At 41.3% G+C, this 18,977-nt stretch overlaps 1 protein-coding gene across 1 annotated transcript in view; it reads left to right on the top strand.

Annotated features, from left to right (window-relative positions):
- MPPED2 (metallophosphoesterase domain containing 2) overlaps positions 1 to 15,012 on the top strand; it is a 102,613-nt gene extending 87,601 nt beyond the window's left edge. Inside the window, exons 4-6 of the mRNA XM_075712865.1 lie at positions 8,819 to 8,934; positions 11,617 to 11,730; positions 14,894 to 15,012. Coding sequence (XP_075568980.1) covers positions 8,819 to 8,934; positions 11,617 to 11,730; positions 14,894 to 15,012 — 349 coding nt within the window. The remainder of the gene's footprint in view (positions 1 to 8,818; positions 8,935 to 11,616; positions 11,731 to 14,893) is intronic.
- The last annotated feature ends 3,965 nt before the right edge of the window (positions 15,013 to 18,977 follow it).

Below are 18,977 nucleotides of genomic sequence, written 5' to 3'. Positions count from 1 at the left end.
TCAGGAAAAGCAAGAGCAACCCATACATCCGGAACATAAGGGCACAACAACCAAAATCTTTTCTTCTTGATTCCGTGTGCTAGAGCATGGAAGTGTGTTATATGGAAAGCGCTAAAGCAATGCCAAACCAAGAGCTGAATTCGGCTCTGCTGTAAGCCCGCTGTTTGAGAGACTTCATAACTCAGAGTCCTTTTTGGGTGTGTACTAACCACAGTTTTACTGTGAGAGATTGAGTGCTGCTGGTGGTTTTCATTCCTAAGGTGGCTCAAAACATAGGTGTGATATCTAGTAGGTGTTCCTGCAGGCATAAAACGGCAAGTCTCTCTTGTTTTCAGAGGATTATCTTCAGAGAACAACAGACTGAGAAAAGTTACTTCCTTTCAGGTAGCCCAGCCATTGCTTCTTCCTCCGTCATCTGTGGCTGGGGTTTGCGCCATGGCTCGTAGAAATAGTGACATCATCTAGTGTTCTCCCTCCTTTGCGGTCAGGACTCAAAACAGATCGGGCCCGCAAGAACTGGGGCCGGTACAAGGAATGATGACGGGTGTATGGGGGGCCGTGGCCCCTCTGGGCAGCAGTGAACTGGTACATTGGCTCAGCGGCTCTTAGGGAGTCCCCAGCCAAAACTAACCCTCTGGGGGAAGGCTCACCTTTCATGGTGGTGTCATGCAGTTACGTATATTAAGAGCAGTACGGGGTGCAGATGGAAAGGTGCTGAAACACTACATAAGAAATGTGTCTGGAATTCCTCTGGTTTGTGGCTTCGGCATTCATTAATGAATAAGCAGTCATGTTCTCTGACCAGCAGAGCCTTTCAGAGGAACTACAGAGACTCTCTAGCGACGCTAAATAAGTCTGGTTTAAGTAGCATTCATAGACATGACGTTTCTAGAGGCTGTTTCTTAGGGAACAAGAACCAAATTTACCGATAGGGCAGGCAGGCATAACTGCCTTTGAGTGTTTTATTTGTTATACTACCTTATATCTGGCAACATTTGTTTCACAATTCACTGAAATGTAGCTTGCTTCTTTTAAAGGTAGCCATCTTCAGTTAGCATTTTCCAAATGCTACTTTTATGAATATATAAAGCATTCAACAGAAGCTACAAGGTGCAATTACATCCATACAGATTTTGCTTTTTAACGTCACAGGCACACACGCTCCCCAGGTGAATCAAAAATATGCACAGATATGCGTGTGTTGGAGAGGTCTTTGCTTTTGCTTTTGCTCTACTTAAATTAGTGTTATCACTGCAGAAACAGGGCTACTAATAAAACCCTCTTCCAGATCTACCTGGGGTGGAGGCTTTGTCAATTTGTATTTCCTGCATGGATAATAAGAGGCATGTAGAAAATTAATTTAAGATGCAACACAACTAGTGTATTATGATCACGTTTACTAGAAGAAACCAGGCATCCAAGCATCGTTCTATAACATGCACAGTTGTCAAAATTTTCAGGTAGCTGCTTTTTTTCCTTTTCTTTCCTCTTTCCCCTGGGCTGTCCCTCGGAATGGACATTCGGTTTATGTTATGGTGAGGTCCTGGGCAAAGGAACTCCCTCCTCTAGGTAGATATTCTACGATTCTCTATGTTTCTACAAAGACCACAAAATTCCACCATAAGAATTTGAGGAGTTCAGGCTTTTTTCAGTCCTGCAGCATCCTTTTACACTTCAAGGGTGCATGTACCCTGCAGAGGGGTGCGGTGTGGGAATGAAGGGGAGAATGCGCCCACTCTGGAATGAGAAGAGGTTTTGCAAATCAGTCCAGCATGGTACTTCGTAGGCCTGAGGTGCTGCCACAGTGCTCCCATTGCCGTGCAGGGAAACACAGTGTACTTACTGTACGGCCCCAGCTGAGGCTGGTGCTGGCTTAGACCAGGTCTACCCTTCAAGCCACCCTCAACCATATGAAGCACAGAAATATGCCAGGTCTAATACTTGCTTCTGTTAGTAGGCCTTTGTAATTCTCTTCTTTTTAAAAGTAGAATGAAATTAGCCCTTGAGTCAAGTTTGAATTATTTTCATATTTTTGGGATATTAAAATACCTCCCAGATCTCATTAAGTAAAGCCCTAAATAAAATAATTGCAATTCAGTTAGGGACTGGAAAACCTCAGAAGATTTGGAGGAAATTTCCTCTTTGATGAGCAATTCAGATACTTAAGCAAAGGTCGTCTGAGTCATAAACTTTAAAAATTTATCTACTCCCTTCCTCTCCTTTCCAGTATCCACTGGCTTCCTGGTGTCATCCCCTCCTCTGCTTCATTGTATATTCTGTCCCCCTGTTCTCAGGGAGCTCTGTGCTCTGCGTCCTGCTGTCCTCCGTGTCTTCTGATCCTCCATGGCATTTTAACCTGCCTGTCTGCTCCTTTGGCTCAAGTTTCTTAAACCCTCGCATGTTTCTATGTGTTTCTTTACTCAATTTCCTTCTGTTTTCTTTTTTTTTTTCCCTTTATGTAAGCCTTCCCCATAGAAGACGAGTTGTGGTCTTAAATACGTCTGTGGTGCTCTGGTATTGTTAACACAAAACACGTGAACTGAGCAGATGTTTTATGTTCCTCCTCCAAAACGCATCACTAACTGTTCAAGACAGCGGATAGAAGATGCCATTGGTTGGCATGGGCCATCAGAGAAACCAAACACCGAAAGGTATCCGCGGAGGCAGTAGGCTTTAGATTTGGGGACCAGAGCTCAGTTACCCATCAATAAAAGTTGGGGCAGCCTGGAAGCAGCAAAGGCAGAGATGCCCAGAGTGGGAGAGGGAAGAACTGAAAGATGCATACGGTTTTCCCATACTGTTTCCCAGCCGTATGGACAGTTAAAGCTGCACTTCCATATCTGTCCCTGTTTTAGGTGATAATCTGGTCCAGATCACATCCATGGAACCTGCTGAATGGCAGCAGTTGGCGTCCTAGCTTTTCCTTTCTTACCGCTCAGAGATCCAAGCTCAGGTCTCTGTCTGACAGGATTCTAAGCTAAAACCTCCATTGACCAGTTTGTACAACCTGAGGTAGAAATTGAGAACAGCTTGGTGCAAGGAGCATTCCAGGCCGCACTAGCTTGTGGCGGTGAGGTTGTTGCTGCAACTTTTCATCGCGGAGGACCGCTTCGGAGAGAAAAGACAGTGCGTGGACTCTTTCCCTCCAAACATGGTGGATGTGTGGGGACTGTGTTTCTCAAATGCTTTGTCATTTAGACAACCAGCAAGTGCTTAGAGGTTGTGGTATGTGAGTTGAAAGAGAGAGGAAACCTACCAACAGAAATTACCAGCAGCTGTTGAGGCTTCAGGGTTTTGTAACATTGTAAAAACAGCAGAGCTATGTTTTACAGACTTAGTGACTATTGTGCAGGTCAGTAATAAGGAGACACATACTAATATAATCACAGTACTAGTAACCCACTTCCGTGAGAGCTTCAGCTGTTTAAAAGATGCAGGGTAAGCAAAATCCCAAGGAACCAGACCCCGTGATGCTTTTTTGGTTGTGTATTATTGTCGTCACTTTCTAAATGGGACACTGAGGCACAGCAGGTAAATGCTAGTGGGAATGAAATACAGCTTGAGCCACCAGACTCTGCCTTTTACTGATATCACATTACGTATAATGAGCACATTTAGGAAATCATTTAGCCTTTAAGATTTCCTGGTTGTTGTTACGTTTTGAAAAAGCATTTGAATATTCACTATGAAAAAGAGCTTAACCAAAAAAATGCTTTTGTAGCACTGAAGACAAGTTTCAGAGCCTTTATGGAAGCTCTTATCTTGTAAAATGTGCTTCCTTAATACGTTGTGCACTTGCCCTACTCAGCCTTTTGTTTCCATGATTACACACACTCTCCTTCCCCTTCTCCCTCGCCTCACGCCACAATCCCTTTTTTTGTATTCCCACTAGGCACGCTCTGTCCATTGACTGAATGGAGACAGGCACGTGTGTGCTGTTCTGCCCTGGCAAACATTTGTGCACAGCGTTCGGGGTGTAGGGAGGAGGGTTGAAAGGCTTTTCTTTACTGAGCACAAAGGCCACTGTTTTGTTGGGGTGGGTTTTTTTTTTTTTTTTTAAAACCCCTTCTGCAGTTTGTTCTCTGCTAGTCCGCTGCACTGCTGCAGCTTTCGTCTTGGACTGTAATAGAGACTTTGGGGATATGTTTGTAGGCTAGTCCTGTAACTGAACAAGTCTAGGAGTGCGACCGGTGTCCTGCCCCACTGTGTTTGTTCTGCTAATGGAACTCTCTCCCTCGTTGAGCCAGGTCTGTGTGTTCAGTTTGAATGCTGACAAAAGTAAAGAGCATTTCATTATTGTTCTTAGCTGTGTAGAAGTACTTTTGCTGTGATGCTGTTTAGACACCCCCTTGGCTGTTGTCCTGTGGAAGGAAACAGACTGAGATTTTTTTGCCTCCTGTGCGCTTTACTGATTGGATTAAGGATAAAATTGAAGCTTTCCTAAAAGACTGGGTATCCTTAAAAATGAATGAATACACGGGGTGAAAAACCCATGAGATAACTTTTTTTTTTTTTAAATCCTGTTTAGAAGTAACTATTGAAGTAAATGGATTTACTGGTGGAATCTAGAAGGTCTCATTGTACATTTCCCTTTTGAGTTGTTGAACTCTGAGGATCAGGTAATTAAATTCATGAGCCAGAAAAGAGATGAAAGTAGGTAGTAGGAGATACCATCCTTTAAAAATGTTAAAATTCCAGGAGGAGTTGAAATTCCTGTATCACCTGGAGGAACTTGGCCATGGCCTTGTGTCTCCTGTTTGCCCATGTGACAGTGTTGCTTCTGAGGTGTACATGCTAAGGAGCGGTTGTGATTTTGTGTCATAAAATAATGCTCCATCACTGTGCTGCTTTTTTTTTTTTAATGTAATAGTAAAATAGTAAACCCATAGAAAGTTAATTGGGAGAAGGGAGATCTGATCACCTGCTGAAGAGGCAGCTCTTTGCCGTTAAAAGCAGATGGATTTGTTTGTCTTGTCAGGGGGTTCTCCCAATGCACCTACAAAAGGAGGGTGAGTCTTGCTGCGAAGCTTGAGATCCCCTCCTTGGTATTATGTCAAGTGATGTCTGCGTCTCTTGCAGCACAAGGTGTGAAGATAATATGCAGTCTACTGCATAAGCATTCTTTGAATTGCAGAAAATGTAACTTCCAAAATGCCAGCTGGAGGGGGATCTGTGGGCAGTCCCATGTAGAAATTAAGAACTGAAGAGGGTAACGATGGGCCAGGTGTCTGCCTTTCATGAGGATATTCCCTGTGTCACATCTGGTGCCAGCATAACCGCTATCCCTAAATGATAAGGAAGCTCTGCAGTCAGGGGAGGGCTGAGCTGTCAGGTGAGCCAGGGATCAAGAATTATCGTGACAGTTTGATGGCACGTGAACGATGCTGTGAAGTGCAACGTGACTCTGACGAGCAGAGGCTCAATTAGGTTCTCCCGGACACGGGCTGACACGCCGGGCAAGCAGGACCCACGTCACCCCATGCATGCGGGACGCGCGTCGGGTATGAGGAAGTGTTCTGGTCCGTCAAATGTAAAATGACAAAATCATTTGTAATCTCTCATTACTAATCCCTGTGGTTTTTATGTCTGCGCCTCCCTTGTGGCACTATTCAACAGCTGATTGCTTTCTTTTCTTGCCAGCTACTTAAAAATGAAGTATACTGTTAATGTGTTTAGGAGTTAACTGAAATCTTTTACTTAGAACTTCATAGGAAAGAAAAATATGTCAGATCTTAAATCTGGTTACTAATGACTGAGTAGCCTTTACTAATTAGTTGCACCTGATTGCAACTTACCACAGGTGGGTGCAGGCAAAGTTCATTACAGATGCTTCTTCCTGCATAAGAGGTGGTTTCTCCCAGTAAGTAATCAGTTTAAGAAGATGTTGCAGAAGGCACATAACTACATGCGTAATTTTTTTGCTCTAAATTATTTAGAAGTTGAGAGTGGCTCTGTTTAAGTCTTACATATGCAAAACAGGGCACTAATAAGAGTGAAATATCCCTATCTGATACCCCTTGATAGGATGCTACCTGCCTACAGTGCAGGCTTTGTCTTGCGCCCATTTAAAGTTTGCTGGGGATAAACAGCTATTCATCAGTCCTCTCATGGGATTCACAGTACATCAACTCCATTTTGTCTGCACTGCAACACAGCGTAGTGCAAATATCGGATGACCTTCCTTGTGATCTCATCTAAACCTGAATCTGTGCCATAAAGCTGTTTTTTCTTGCTGGTGGTGTTCTGAACACCTCCTCTTTCCTCTTGGCTTTCTGGCGAGGCCTGAGCCACCTCAGAGACGCAGGGGCCGGTGGCTCTCGGTTTGCGTAGTCAGGGCACAGCACTCATTGAATATGCAGTACCGGTTCATGCTTTAGAGGTCTGAAACCTAAATCTGTAATCCAGGTGTTCTTCCAGTCATGCCCTCTCTTCTCCCCGATTTATTCATTTTGTATGAAAATATTTAGTATATTAAAGACGTACTTGACCGTCTTTTTTGTGCACACACTGCATAATGGGGAAGGTTTCTTGAAAGTTTTCTTACAAGTGGATTCCCATGTGGTGCCTGTTAGTCACAGCTAATTACAGAGGCTGGTGAACGAAGAATATATTGGAGCTCAGGTTGCCTTCCTCCTCCCCCAGTGCTTCAGAAGAAAATAAAATAAAAAACCTGCAGACAAGTCCAGGTTTTTCTGTGGCTGTAGTCTCCAAAGAGCTCCAGAGAGATCACAGATGTGGTTTCACATTTCACGTTTAACTATGGTGTAATAACTACAGTACTATCTGCAGGAGAAATGCAAGTGGGGAAAGAATCATTAATAGACAGTGAAAAGTTCAACCTATGCGCTGTGTGTTTGGTTTTTTAAGCAGCTGAATGTTTAGCCAAACCATATTTTAACTTTTAACTGCAGCCCTGAAGGTTAGGATAATCTTGATGCGTTAAAACCTAGGAGCATTATCGGAAACGAAATTTAGATATGTGTTTCAGAAAGGTCAATCATAGAAAAGCCAAAACACTTGTGATTTAGTTAAAGCTAAGACACATGCTTGGGTTTTAATTCAGTTACATACAAACCTCCTGTGAGGTATGCTGACCTTACTTTACAACATACGAACTTGAAAAAGTGTTTCAGTGGATGCAGAGTAAGCCAGCAGTGAGAGGTGAAGTTTCGTTGCTATGCACATGAGGAACCCATAGCTCACATAAAATGTTTCACTATCATCTGATTCTCCCTTCTTTTTTTAGTGTTCATCCAGCATCCAGGAAGTCTGCTAGGTTGAACGAGTTCCTCTGTGTGTGTAGTATAAATATTAGTTCAGTAGGACTGACTACATGGGATATGTCTATTATTTGTCACTAAGGCACCAGCGACCTTCCTGCTCCTATATTAGCAGCGCCTGCTGTTTTCCCATGCTGCCGATTGTCAGGAATTCAGACCATACATATAACTGGGTATAATCTTAATTGGTCAAATTATTGTCTCTGGAAAACAAAATACTTTGCATCTCTAATTTTATTTTTTGTAATTAATCTGAGCTGGAAATTTTCATTTAAATGCATATTTGAGACTGAAAAATGCATTATTTAGAGGGTGTAGGAGGCAGATTATATAATGAAATGATGTAGGACTCTTAACAATCTCTCCTTTTAACAGGTATGCTTTTCTTTAAGGTTTGTGTGTGGTTGGTGTCGTGTCCGTCCCCCGTGTCCCCCCCCCCCCCCCCCCAATTTTTATTTTTTATTTTCAGAAGACTGCAGGAGTAGCTTGGACTCTCACAAAGATGCCCCCAAATGACTAGGGCTAGGACAGGAGTATCCTACCTAGGAAATGAAGCAGCTCAGTCTAAATCTGTTGCCTGAGCTCTAGGAACATGGCTGAAAACTCTTAAAATTAGTACACTGCTAACCCCTGTATAAAAAGTTGTTGGTAACACGTGTAAATATTATAGTAGCTCTTCAGAACAATTGCTCTGTGTACCTGCCTGATAAGGAAAGGCTTTATTATAATATACCTGCGTCGGAATGATTCAATTTGGCTGTTGCACATTGAAAAAGTACTCCTGGAAAGTCTGCTTTTCAGGACTATGGGCCTGGGTTGATGGATAAACCAGTGTCTCAGAATAACACTATGTTATGATGGTGGAGACCGAGGATCTCCGTTTTCCTTATGAAACACTAAATTGATTTTAAATTACAAGATCTATTGAAAAAGTCACTGTGGGGCTAAACATTGCGTGGTCAAGATCTCTAGGAGGCTCAGGAGTTCAAAGCCAAGTTCTGTGACAATGTTCTGATACTAAAAGTGCTGTAAGGAGTGAGTTTGAGTTCAGTGCGGTACAGACGGGGCTTCTAGCTGCGGCATCGCCCAGCCTTCCTGTTGGGCTGTTTCCCACTAGCTGCCCTGTGCTGTGCTGTGAGACACTGACTCTTGCCTCCAAAAATCGTTTGAGATTTTTGCTTGTTTCGGTCGTAACATAAGGAAGGAGTTCTTATGTTTGAACATCCCCAAACTTTGGAAAAAAGCTTTAGATTTAGACTGTGGTATTTGAACTTTTTTCCCTTTCTCTCTACTGAGTAAATGCCCCCAGGGTTGAACACTCTTAAAGTGCAAAAAGAGTGTAGGATATTAGTCTAAATTCAAACATACAGATTAGTGTATGTATGTGTTTGAACCAGTTTGTTTTAGAGGCATCCCCTTCAAAAATGCTGTCTGCAAGTAATCTCTGAAGCACAGAAATTGTTTTCATTCAGAAAAATTGGAGAAGGGAAGAGATTTTTATTTTACACTGATGCAGTTCATCTTATTTTCCCCCAAAGGACACCGTGGTTTAATGGATGGGGCTTTAACCTACCCAGAGGTCAGTCTTTGCTAGACAAGTGGAACCTTATTCCTGAGGGAATTGATATACTAATGACTCATGGACCTCCCCTTGGTAAGTGAAACAAAAGCTGTGTGTGATTTTTTGCATGAGAATTTTACTTTCAAAATAAACAAAACTAATAACTCTATAAGCTATACTGTAATCGCACCCTTATGCAAAACTATGAATTAAAAAGCCGTTTTGGAAGAAGTGTAAAGTGATGATTAGGCTTAGCAAGTTGAGCTTGCCGGTGTTTTCTTAATAAAAACTAAATTTTTTGTTAAACTCAAGCTAGGGAAGATGAAATATCTGACTCCATAGCCATTATAGTTTGACATTTTATTTAAGAACAGTATTCATCTGACAAACACTTTCCAATCCCGTATGATTTTTCAGAGATTGACTAGAACTTTTAAAACATTTTTCAACTACTAAATGACATGTTTCCTTAAGCTTTTAGAGTATGCAGCCAAGAGTTCAGGAGTATGTAGTCACATAATCTCCTCGATAATGTCCTGGTAAACTTGGAGTATGTAACAGTAGTTTTAAAAACATTAATTGGCTTGTAGCAAATTTGTGAAGGAAAAAAATTACATTCTCAGATAATGGTTCTTTACTCGAACTAATTACAGGTGAGCACAAGTCTATGAATGCATAATTTGTTTTTTCATTAAGTAGTTGAATTTTTTAGTTTAGTTAAATTTTGCTTGCCTTGTAAATGTAATTCACTGATCCCATTTTAATTCTGAGTTCTAAACTATGTTCTGATGGTCTCCAAAAGACACTAAGATGATCATTCAGCAGAAGCAGGAGTACTCAGTTTTGGCATACCTAAAGTCATTAAAGCCCACACTAAAACCATTTGAAAATTCCCACTGTTTTTTCCTTACCCTGTACCCCACAAGATAGTATTGCATATTATTTACTGCTTTTCTTTAAGACACATGTGGCAGGCAGCCTAGGACAGTATTTGAAATATTTCAGTTAGTTTTACAATTACTGAGCATTTGCCTTTTATAAATATGGCTTACAAGGGTAAGAAAGTGTGTCAGCCTCTTCTTCATTACCATTATTTTTAGTAGACTGATTTTTGTCAGGGTTTTAGTAAGCTCTTGAAATCCAAGGGGTTAGATCATCACATGATCACGTGAAGTCACTGACTTTTGAGATGCTAATGAATATAAAAAAAACTTCCCAGAATTGCAAGGTGCCATTATAAAACAGCATTTAAGTGCTACCAGGCTGGTTCAGTGCTCTCATAGAGCTTCTCTGACCGTGGAGTCAGGAATTAATGCATGCTTATGTTTTGTACCACAGTTGTCAGCAATCTAAGCAGAGCTAAGGAGGAAAAAAAAGTCCAGAAAGTTTTTGACCAGTAATGTACTTACCACTCCTTTTATATCCTAGTTACTCTTTTAATACTACTTAGAGAATGTTGTAAGACAATCTGCAAATTCTCTTTAATCTTACTAGCGCTACCAGTGTGCTGCTTTGATAAAGCAGCGATACACCATCCACCGACGGTAGAGCGCACCGGATATTGAAAACCAACACTTTGAATAGCACTCTTTTAATCTGTTTATTTTCCCAAAGAAGCAAAAAATCCCACAAGTATGTTTATAATGTTTCCTGGGTGCTATTTTAAATGGGTTGCTAATCCATCTGCTCTGAATTGGGTTCATACAGAAATACTGTGATGCTGCAGACACTAATGAGTGTTTTAATTGAATAAGCGTACTTAAATTTTGGTTTTGATGGAGGTAATGAAGTTCAATTTCAAAAGGTTGGCACCGTATTTTAACTACAGACACAGATTAGTTGTTATTACTGTGCCTAAAAGGAGGGGGTCTAAGTCTCAGCCTGCATGATAATATTGACAAAATGCTGCTTTTTAAATTACGTAAATATTAAGGGAGTTAGAGCTGTAACTGGACTCCTTGTTCTCTCCAAAATTCAGTCAAGTTCGTGTCACAACATGTTTTTACTACCTGGGATAAACTTAGCACAGGGTGTAATTACTTCAAAGTTAATAGAACAGTGCTACAGTTGGATGAGGTTCCTGATTTCCCTTTTACTCCTCCTCGTTCTCCTTGCCCTGCTGATCCTTATCAGTGCTAGTCCAGGCAGCAGACTTCGGTAATAACTGATGTCAAGTTTTGTGCATTTTCCCATATTATCCGTAGGACTGAGTGGCAGCGTAGTCAATTAGCACTAGCTTGTTGGAAGCTATTTTGCTACATTGCTTGTTGCTGGTGACCAGGGACTCAGGAGTAACCTGACATTTGCAGACCATGATCCTCTGGAAGTTGTGGGAGGCTGTATTTTGAGTCTTTAGGGTGGCAGAGGTAGCGGGTCATAGATCAGCTGATCTTCCAGAGGTATTTTGTTTCTGGAGCAACCACCTAGCTGGTTTCGGAAGCTGTCCGCTGTAAGAGCGAGGGGAAAGGGAAGAAAAATCTGTAGCAGTGCCGGGAATAAATGTGCCAGGGTTTCAAGGTGGAAGATGAGTTTAAACCTATAGTTTAAAAAACCAAATCACACCCAGAAAAATATTAATGCAGATGGAGGGAGGAAATCTTATAGAAGACAAAGTGACAGTGAAACATTTCTTAAAAGCCATTGTGTGCTTTAATGGAGAGGTTACGACTACAGATAATGTAATAAACCTTCCGTGAATTATGACTTCCTGAAAGACTACGTGAAACCTTACCTGAATAGAGAAAATTAATAGTATTGATTGCATTTTGCCTTCAGGTTTTCGAGACTGGGTTCCAAAGGAGCTGCAGAGAGTGGGTTGTGTGGAACTGTTGAACACGGTGCAGAGGCGAGTAAGGCCCAAACTCCATGTCTTTGGTGGGATTCATGAAGGTAAGGAGCAGTGCTATGCCTCTCTTCAATCTCAGGCTGGTTTCAAAGAAGCGCATTTCAATGGTGTATTGCAAGGGATGGGGAATGGCATATAGGTCTAAAGTAGGTAGGGAATTGAGCGAGGGGAGCGATTGCATGCACAGCGCTTTGTAAATTTATGCCAAAATTAAAACAGACTGTTTCAGGAACGTGTGCTACATTTAGCTACCTACATCTTTCACTGTGCAAAGGTTGTTCTATACAGGTTATTTGAAAGCAATTCAAATTTTGACAAACTTGGTTAGAGAAACAGATGAGATTCCCCACGCTTGTAAGCCAAAATGAAAATTATCCCCATTATTCCAAGCACAAGAGCCAAGAAGGGTGCTAGAAAAAAAAGAAAATTGACAACTTACTGTCTCAGTTCACCTCCCTCAGTGTATAAGGATAATCAGAAAGGAGGGCATCTTCAGTCAGACATCAGGAGGAGAGATTGCCAGAACTCACTTTGCATACATTTCTAAAACCATCCTGTAATACAGTTTGTACTGCGTATTACCTTCCAGCAGTCTCATATTTTAGAATAGATATTTCCCCACCATCAGTACCAGATGAGGCAGAGTGTGAAGCTTCAGAAACAATAAGCTCAGTTTGTGGCAGTGGAAGAGACTGAGAGATTAAATCCATTTTGGAGATACTTAAATATTTAATACAATTTTGTAGCTTTCATGTGGCGGAGAGACAACACTAGGATTTCTGCCTGAGAGAGAGTGTAAGATATGTGACCCTAGAACTCGAAATTACACGCTAAATGCTTTATATTGTCCCCCCTGGAGGTTTCTCCATTGACTCTAATTAGGTTCTGCATAGGCTTAAGGATTTGGAGGACTTCATAAAAGAAAAATAAAAAAAGGACAGCTTTCTCAACTAGTGGTGTTGGTTTTTCTGAAGCCCTTGTGACTTTGTGCAATGAGTTTTAGGCCTGGTATCTGTAAATATAGAGTTTATAATGGAAATACGGACATGATCTTAAGTACAGTGGCATGAATAGCAGTCTTCTAATGCACCCAGGAAAAGATTGGATATTTTGTATAAATATTAATCCTTGCATATGAAGAATAAGAGAATACAGCAAGAATTCCTGTTAAAACACGTAAATTGTCTACAGCCTTTGTAGGCACATTGGATGATGAAACTTCTAGTTGTAATAGTGTTAAGTAATGGGCGAGGAAGGTATTTTAACATAGAAGGTCATTATTACGAGAAAGCACCGAGGAACCACATGCAGCACCTTACATTTAAATCTCATAGGAAAGGTGGTAGCACAAATTAAAAGTGAACGTTCAAATAAGTTCATAGAAGAATACTAACAAAAAAGTTAAAATCCTGTTCAGTACTTATGCAGAAGACACAAGAATGGCTTGTTTCAGTACAGAAAGAAATCCAAGTGCTAAGACCATTATCTTACAGTGCAATTCTCATCCAACTCCAGCTGAGATGAACATGCACCACATTCCATTAAATCAACAGAGGCTATACACACATTTTGGTGATGCAGGTTTTTTTCCTGGTTGATAAGCAAGAACAACTGCAAACAAGGTTTTTCGCACCGTGAGATGGTCTAAATCAAAATTGCCAGTCTAAATAAATAAAGTAATACAGGCGGACAGTGCAGCAATTCTGAAGTGATTATTCTTTCTGATAGACACCGTAGGTAGCTGTATTTATCTTAGCTTTCAGGCAGCGGTGATCTGTACTGTATCATAATGGTTTAAAAGAAAAACATTTTTCCCCTGTGGGTTAGTGATGGGAAGTTCTCTTCCTCCGTGAAACTCTGATTTTTTGGGTTGGTGTGGTTTTGGTTTTGTTTGGTTTTTTTTTAAAGTACATTTGGTGCCCAATTCTTCTAGATTTTTTTCTAACTTCTTTGTTGGCTTTCTGTTGGTGTCAGCTGAAAACAATGGCAAAGCTTTCTCTCACCTTTTGCACTGCTGAAACTGGAGCCCCCATCTCCTTATCCTTGAGAGAGTGTCTGTAAGAGGAGAGCTTCTGCCTTCTCAGTATCTCCGTACTTCTGTCATCGCTCATTTTCTCACATCACATTTGCTGAATGAAGGCTCAGGTGTGACTCAGCTCATGGGCCGCTGCAGTTTGCTCCCCTTGCCCAGAAGCACTGGAGCGCACAACCCTCTGTTGCGCCCTGTTGCTGTGCGGCGGGTGGGAGAGAAGATGGGGCCAGCAGAGGAGCAGCGTTGCTGCTGGCTCCTCGGGCGCACCGAGCCAGAGCGTCGCTGGCCACGTCTTTACGAGGTTGATACAGTCTTCGGCATCCTGAAACTGATGCCATAGTGTTACTGAGGAGTCAAGTCCTTGGCGTGCTGAAAAAAACTGATTAATATTCGCTGCTTCTTGCTTTTTTATTCGGGAATGAGTTGTTAAGATCCCTTCCTAACAAAAACCAGTCGTCTGTTTAACCTTCACCCCTGTTTTCTGCTTAAGCTACGGGTCATCCATTGACCTCCAGTGCTCTGTTGTGTTCATAGCAGGAGATTCCTTTCCTTAGCCGTGATTTTCACTGGCAGATAACATACATACATATATGTACGTGTAAAAAAGTAAATAAGTATGTATGTATATTTTTAACCTGCTAATGAGTTGCGAAGGTGTCAAAGCCAGCGTGAACACCAGCTCGGCAGTCCTGTGATGAGGAACTGCATGATCAGGGCTAGCAGGGGGAAAGTCTACTGGGTTCGGTTCATTGCCCAGAGAGGGGGTTTTGTAGGTGAAACCAAAGCTACTTCTCAATATTTTGCTCCTGATTGGTCTTTTTCTTATGACAGACATTACAGGCATGCAAACTACAGCTCACTAATTAAGTAATTAGAAGAAGGACGTGCGTGGTTTTGTCTCTGTTTCTGCTGTATCCAGTTGCAACAGAGGATTTTCCGGGGCAGGGCGGAAGTTTGTACATAAAACAAAAACATGAGTTCTCATTTCAAATACAGTACATTGTATTTTTTTTCAATCGAGCCTTTGTGGTAGCTTTCAAGAGCTTGTATCATTTTGAAGGGATTAATTTAATTGTATTCCAAAGCATTGATCCCACAACAAGTTTTCAGCGCAGCTGCCCAGGGGCAGTATCGTTTGTTTATACCGTAGTGAGTGTGACACATTCTCCCTACAGGTTATGGCATTATGACAGACGGTTACACAACGTACATCAATGCTTCAACGTGTACAGTCAGCTTTCAACCAACCAACCCTCCAATTATATTTGACCTTCCAACCCCTCAAGGATCATGAAGCACTACTGCACACTTGGAACTGGGGAAGGTCTATAAACTGCCATTTTCTAATTATAAAACTACATTCTGTTACATGTTTATTTCAAAATTGGGGGGGGGGGGGGGGAGAATTTGAGGGAACCGAGGGGTTTTTGTTTTGGGGTGGGTTTTGGGGGTTTTGGTTTTTTTTGTAAATTGCTGGTACAAAAGAAACAAGAAGAGAAGTTAGAGGTTGTGCTTTTTGGAAATGCAGCATTCATTTTAAATTGATAAAGCATTGTGAATTTGTAAAATGAATTTTGTTTTTCAATAAATTTGCCATTGTAAATTGTTATAGTGTTCTCAAAAGGACAGCCAAGCTTTCTTTTAATAAGTGAGAGACCTTATTTTAATATTATATTATAAGCTAAAAAATAGGCAGCATTTAAAAACACCCAAATTTGCACAACTTATGTTATTGTCGGGGTTTTTTAAGTGTCTTCTTTTTCCCTAGGTCTAAACGTTAGCTTTTCATCTCCATTTATGTCAATTTTTTTTAAGTAGCACAAACAATATTTTGGGGTCCATTTACTTCTTGATATGTGTGCATGTACTGAAACTTGTTTCTATTAACAGTAGAATGCAGCAAGGGGAAAATAGGCTTCTCAGTTGTTTGTCTCTACCTGCTTTATATGTTAGAGACTGATATAGATAGCCACAGCCTGTATGTGATACCTACCTTTTATTGTTTGTTTTTAAATTATTTTAGCTTTAAAAGACTGGGGGTGAAAGCTGCAAAGAGCAGGTATTTCATGCAGTAAAAAAAAAGTGTAAATGCGGACTCCTTTTAAATATGAATTTATATATATATGTATTTTTTGTGCATTATAACTAAGCTAGGATTTAATATTGCCAGTATAGCATCTGCAAAATTATGCTGTACAGCACATCTAAATTATGAAGGATGTGACACATTTTCCAAGTGCTCAAGGCCTTCAAGAGCCTGAGTTAAATCTTTGTCATAGTTCAGGCATGTATAGAGTCAAATGGATACAATCAAGCCTAACTAAAATAAGGCTTAGTTGTCCTTTATATTTAAATATTCTTCTTGTCTTTTTATTTCCTTTTTCTTATTTTGCACTGTGTGTAAATGCAATCTCGCTAGCACAAAATATTGTTGCAGATAGATATTTCTGTTCTACCACTGTAAATGCTATTGAGCTTTGTTCTGTTTTATGTTACCTTGTTAATGGAATTTAGAAAAGCAGTTGTTTCTTTAAATTTATTGTGATATTATATCTAGCGGCCTTTATATGCAAATAAAATTGCAAGATTTTTAAATATGCGGTTTAAGGGAATTTTGCATTTTTCTGTGGCATTAAAATTTGGGGGGGCAGTGATAAGGGTAAGAAAGAACTTTTCTATTTCTCAATGAATTTTTATTGCTTACCATTCATAGGATGTCACAGGTCGATAAAGCACTCAGACTTCTCCTTCCGTTTCTCTGCCATCCATCTTTCCATTGCTTTTCGACGGAAGAGATTCTGTCTTCAGATGTTATAATTTAGTGCAACCAAGTTTGCGCAGTTAAGCTGTGTAGGATACTATTCCAGATGACATGAGGAAAAATTGATTAGGCAGTAACCTTTGTACTTCCTCACTTGGCCATTAGGACCGAGCTGCAGATGCCTTATGCTCATCCACCATGGGTTAAGAAATGAATAGTCACAGATGAAATATATCACTTTTTATCTGGATCTCTTCTTGGTTTTGTGGCTACAGGGGGATCCACCACTGGCGAGAGAATTGCAGGGGAGTGTGGTTCAGCGTGTGCCAGCAGAACGGCAAACACAACAGGACCTGCTGGTATTGCTGCAATACCGTTAAGTATATGACAGAATCTTGTTCAAAATAGAGGTTACAGCTGTGAAAATCCAGTTTCAAACATGAGAAGTAAGGCACTGTTTTCATGAATCTGCATCTGCAGTAACATGAAAGAAGACCTGGAGAGCCACAGAGTAGTCCCATTTATCTTAGCAGGTTGTTGACTTCTGACATTATTTTGATACAAAGGTTATAGACAACGAATTTGAGGCTCTTATAGCACAGTGCTACTTAGAGGACTGCCGCTTGTGTATTTTGGTGCAATGTGCATTACACAACTATGGAGTTAGGCTGAAATTTTCAGATCTATAAGGCTGCTATATGAAAGTCTTTTGTGGGAAAGAAGCTGCTGTACCTCTGAAATCTAGTTCTTGTTTTGTGTATGGAATTTCTTGTCAGGTTTCCTTATGGAACAGACAGGCACCTTCACTCTTTAACGATACGTGCCCTGCTTTGCTTACAGTGCTGGTTATTGTATCAATTGAGCCAAAGGGAAAAGAGTCACCAAATATCAGTCCTTCCTTTTGGATGTAGAGGCAGGTTCTGTCTTGGGGGGGTTTTCAGCCAGCGATGGGAAGACTAGGGAATTGGTTTTGGCAACCACAGCCGTTTACTGACAAAGAACACGGCTACATTTAAGATGGCTGTCCTTCCTCAGAAAAAGCGTTTTCTTGGGGCACATAGAAATCATACATATAGGGCACCTTAGATCATTCTCTTTCACTGATCCTGTTGCTTGTTGTCACTGCGTAAGGAGGAAACACCCATCACCCGGGGTGCTGTGTAGTGCCGTGAACTTCCAGATGAGCAGAGAGTAGCCACTGCATCTGGATGGAAGGCTCTCCGGCCTTCTGAAGGACCTGGCGCCTTTTCGCTAGTGAGGACAGGTACCGTCCATGGCGCCCGTCTGTCGTTCTCCACTTCAGGTATCTGGCCCTGGTGAAAACTGGGTTATTCCTAAAGCAAAAGTTTTAAGCCAGCAGCTTTGTTCCAGGATTTGAGCAGCCTGAAGCCTTTGGTGGCAGACGGAGCCAGCTGAGCAAAGGCTGGCGTACGTTCAGCCAGGAGCCTGCCTTGGCTTAAGACTGGTAGTGAGAAAACACCAGCAGCAATGCCTTGAAGAAGCAAAAGTCTGTACCAGAATTGCAATAAACTATAAACTGGTACATGTAGCTGTCCTAAATGTAGATGTCCTAAAGGTGTGTATCTTCTGGTTTCAGCTGTTTGCCGTACGGCTTTTTGGCTGTGTGGTGCAGCGGGCGTGTTACCCAGCGGTTCTGCACTGGGATATGAGGGCCTGGGTTTGTAGCAGAGGCGAAGGCCCTCGACTTCCATTTAGACAAGCATCGAGGATAGTCGCTGCTTTGTCATCAGTTGATGCTGGTGCTGAATACAGCTGCTAATTTAGAGAAATACCTAATCTTCAGGGGTACTTTGTAAGCATGGATTTTCTCTTGTATTTTTTTTGTCTCTCTGGCTCTGTCAGCTTCACCTTGCATACCGCTGGTTGTTCAGCACTGAGCTTGTTCTTCTCTATGGCAGGATCTTTTTAATTTTATTCTCTCTTTTTAATTTTATTCCCTCAATTTTCCTTCGTCCTTTCAGAAATTGATCTAGCTTTTCCTCTTCTGAGAAAGCTATCATTTTGGCTAGCGGCAATTACAAAAAGGCCAGGCAAACATTAGCAGTTTGGCATTTTTTCTTTCTGTACTCTAGAGATTTTGAAATGTATACGTGTCTGTCTGTGCTGTCACAGGCAGGTAATTTTCCTTTGCTGGATGTCAGCCATATCTGACAATCAGGGTAAATGGGACACAGTATGATTTGAAGAAGTTTGATTTCACAGGGAGGCAAAAGTGTGATGAATCTGCTTCTTTTCAAGGATCCTTCGCTACTAAAAGTAGCTTGATATCTGTATGCAGAATAATCCTTGGATAATAAGTCTTTCTCTGGAGTCTGCTCCAAGCCCATTGAAGTCACTGGGAGTCTTTCTATTGACTTCAGCTGGCTTTGGATCAGACACCTGGCATCTATCTGGATTGTGTTTCTGTCTATTACTCATCCTTCAAACTGGAGGAGATGGTCCCTGGTTAACATGCAAGAACCTCTTGGCAGGAAGAG

Source organism: Pelecanus crispus, chromosome 6 (assembly GCF_030463565.1).
Source record: "Pelecanus crispus isolate bPelCri1 chromosome 6, bPelCri1.pri, whole genome shotgun sequence".
Lineage (NCBI taxonomy): Eukaryota > Metazoa > Chordata > Aves > Pelecaniformes > Pelecanidae > Pelecanus > Pelecanus crispus.
The sequence above is the reverse complement of the archived record's forward strand: the minus strand, read 5'-3'. Positions and strand labels throughout refer to the sequence as shown.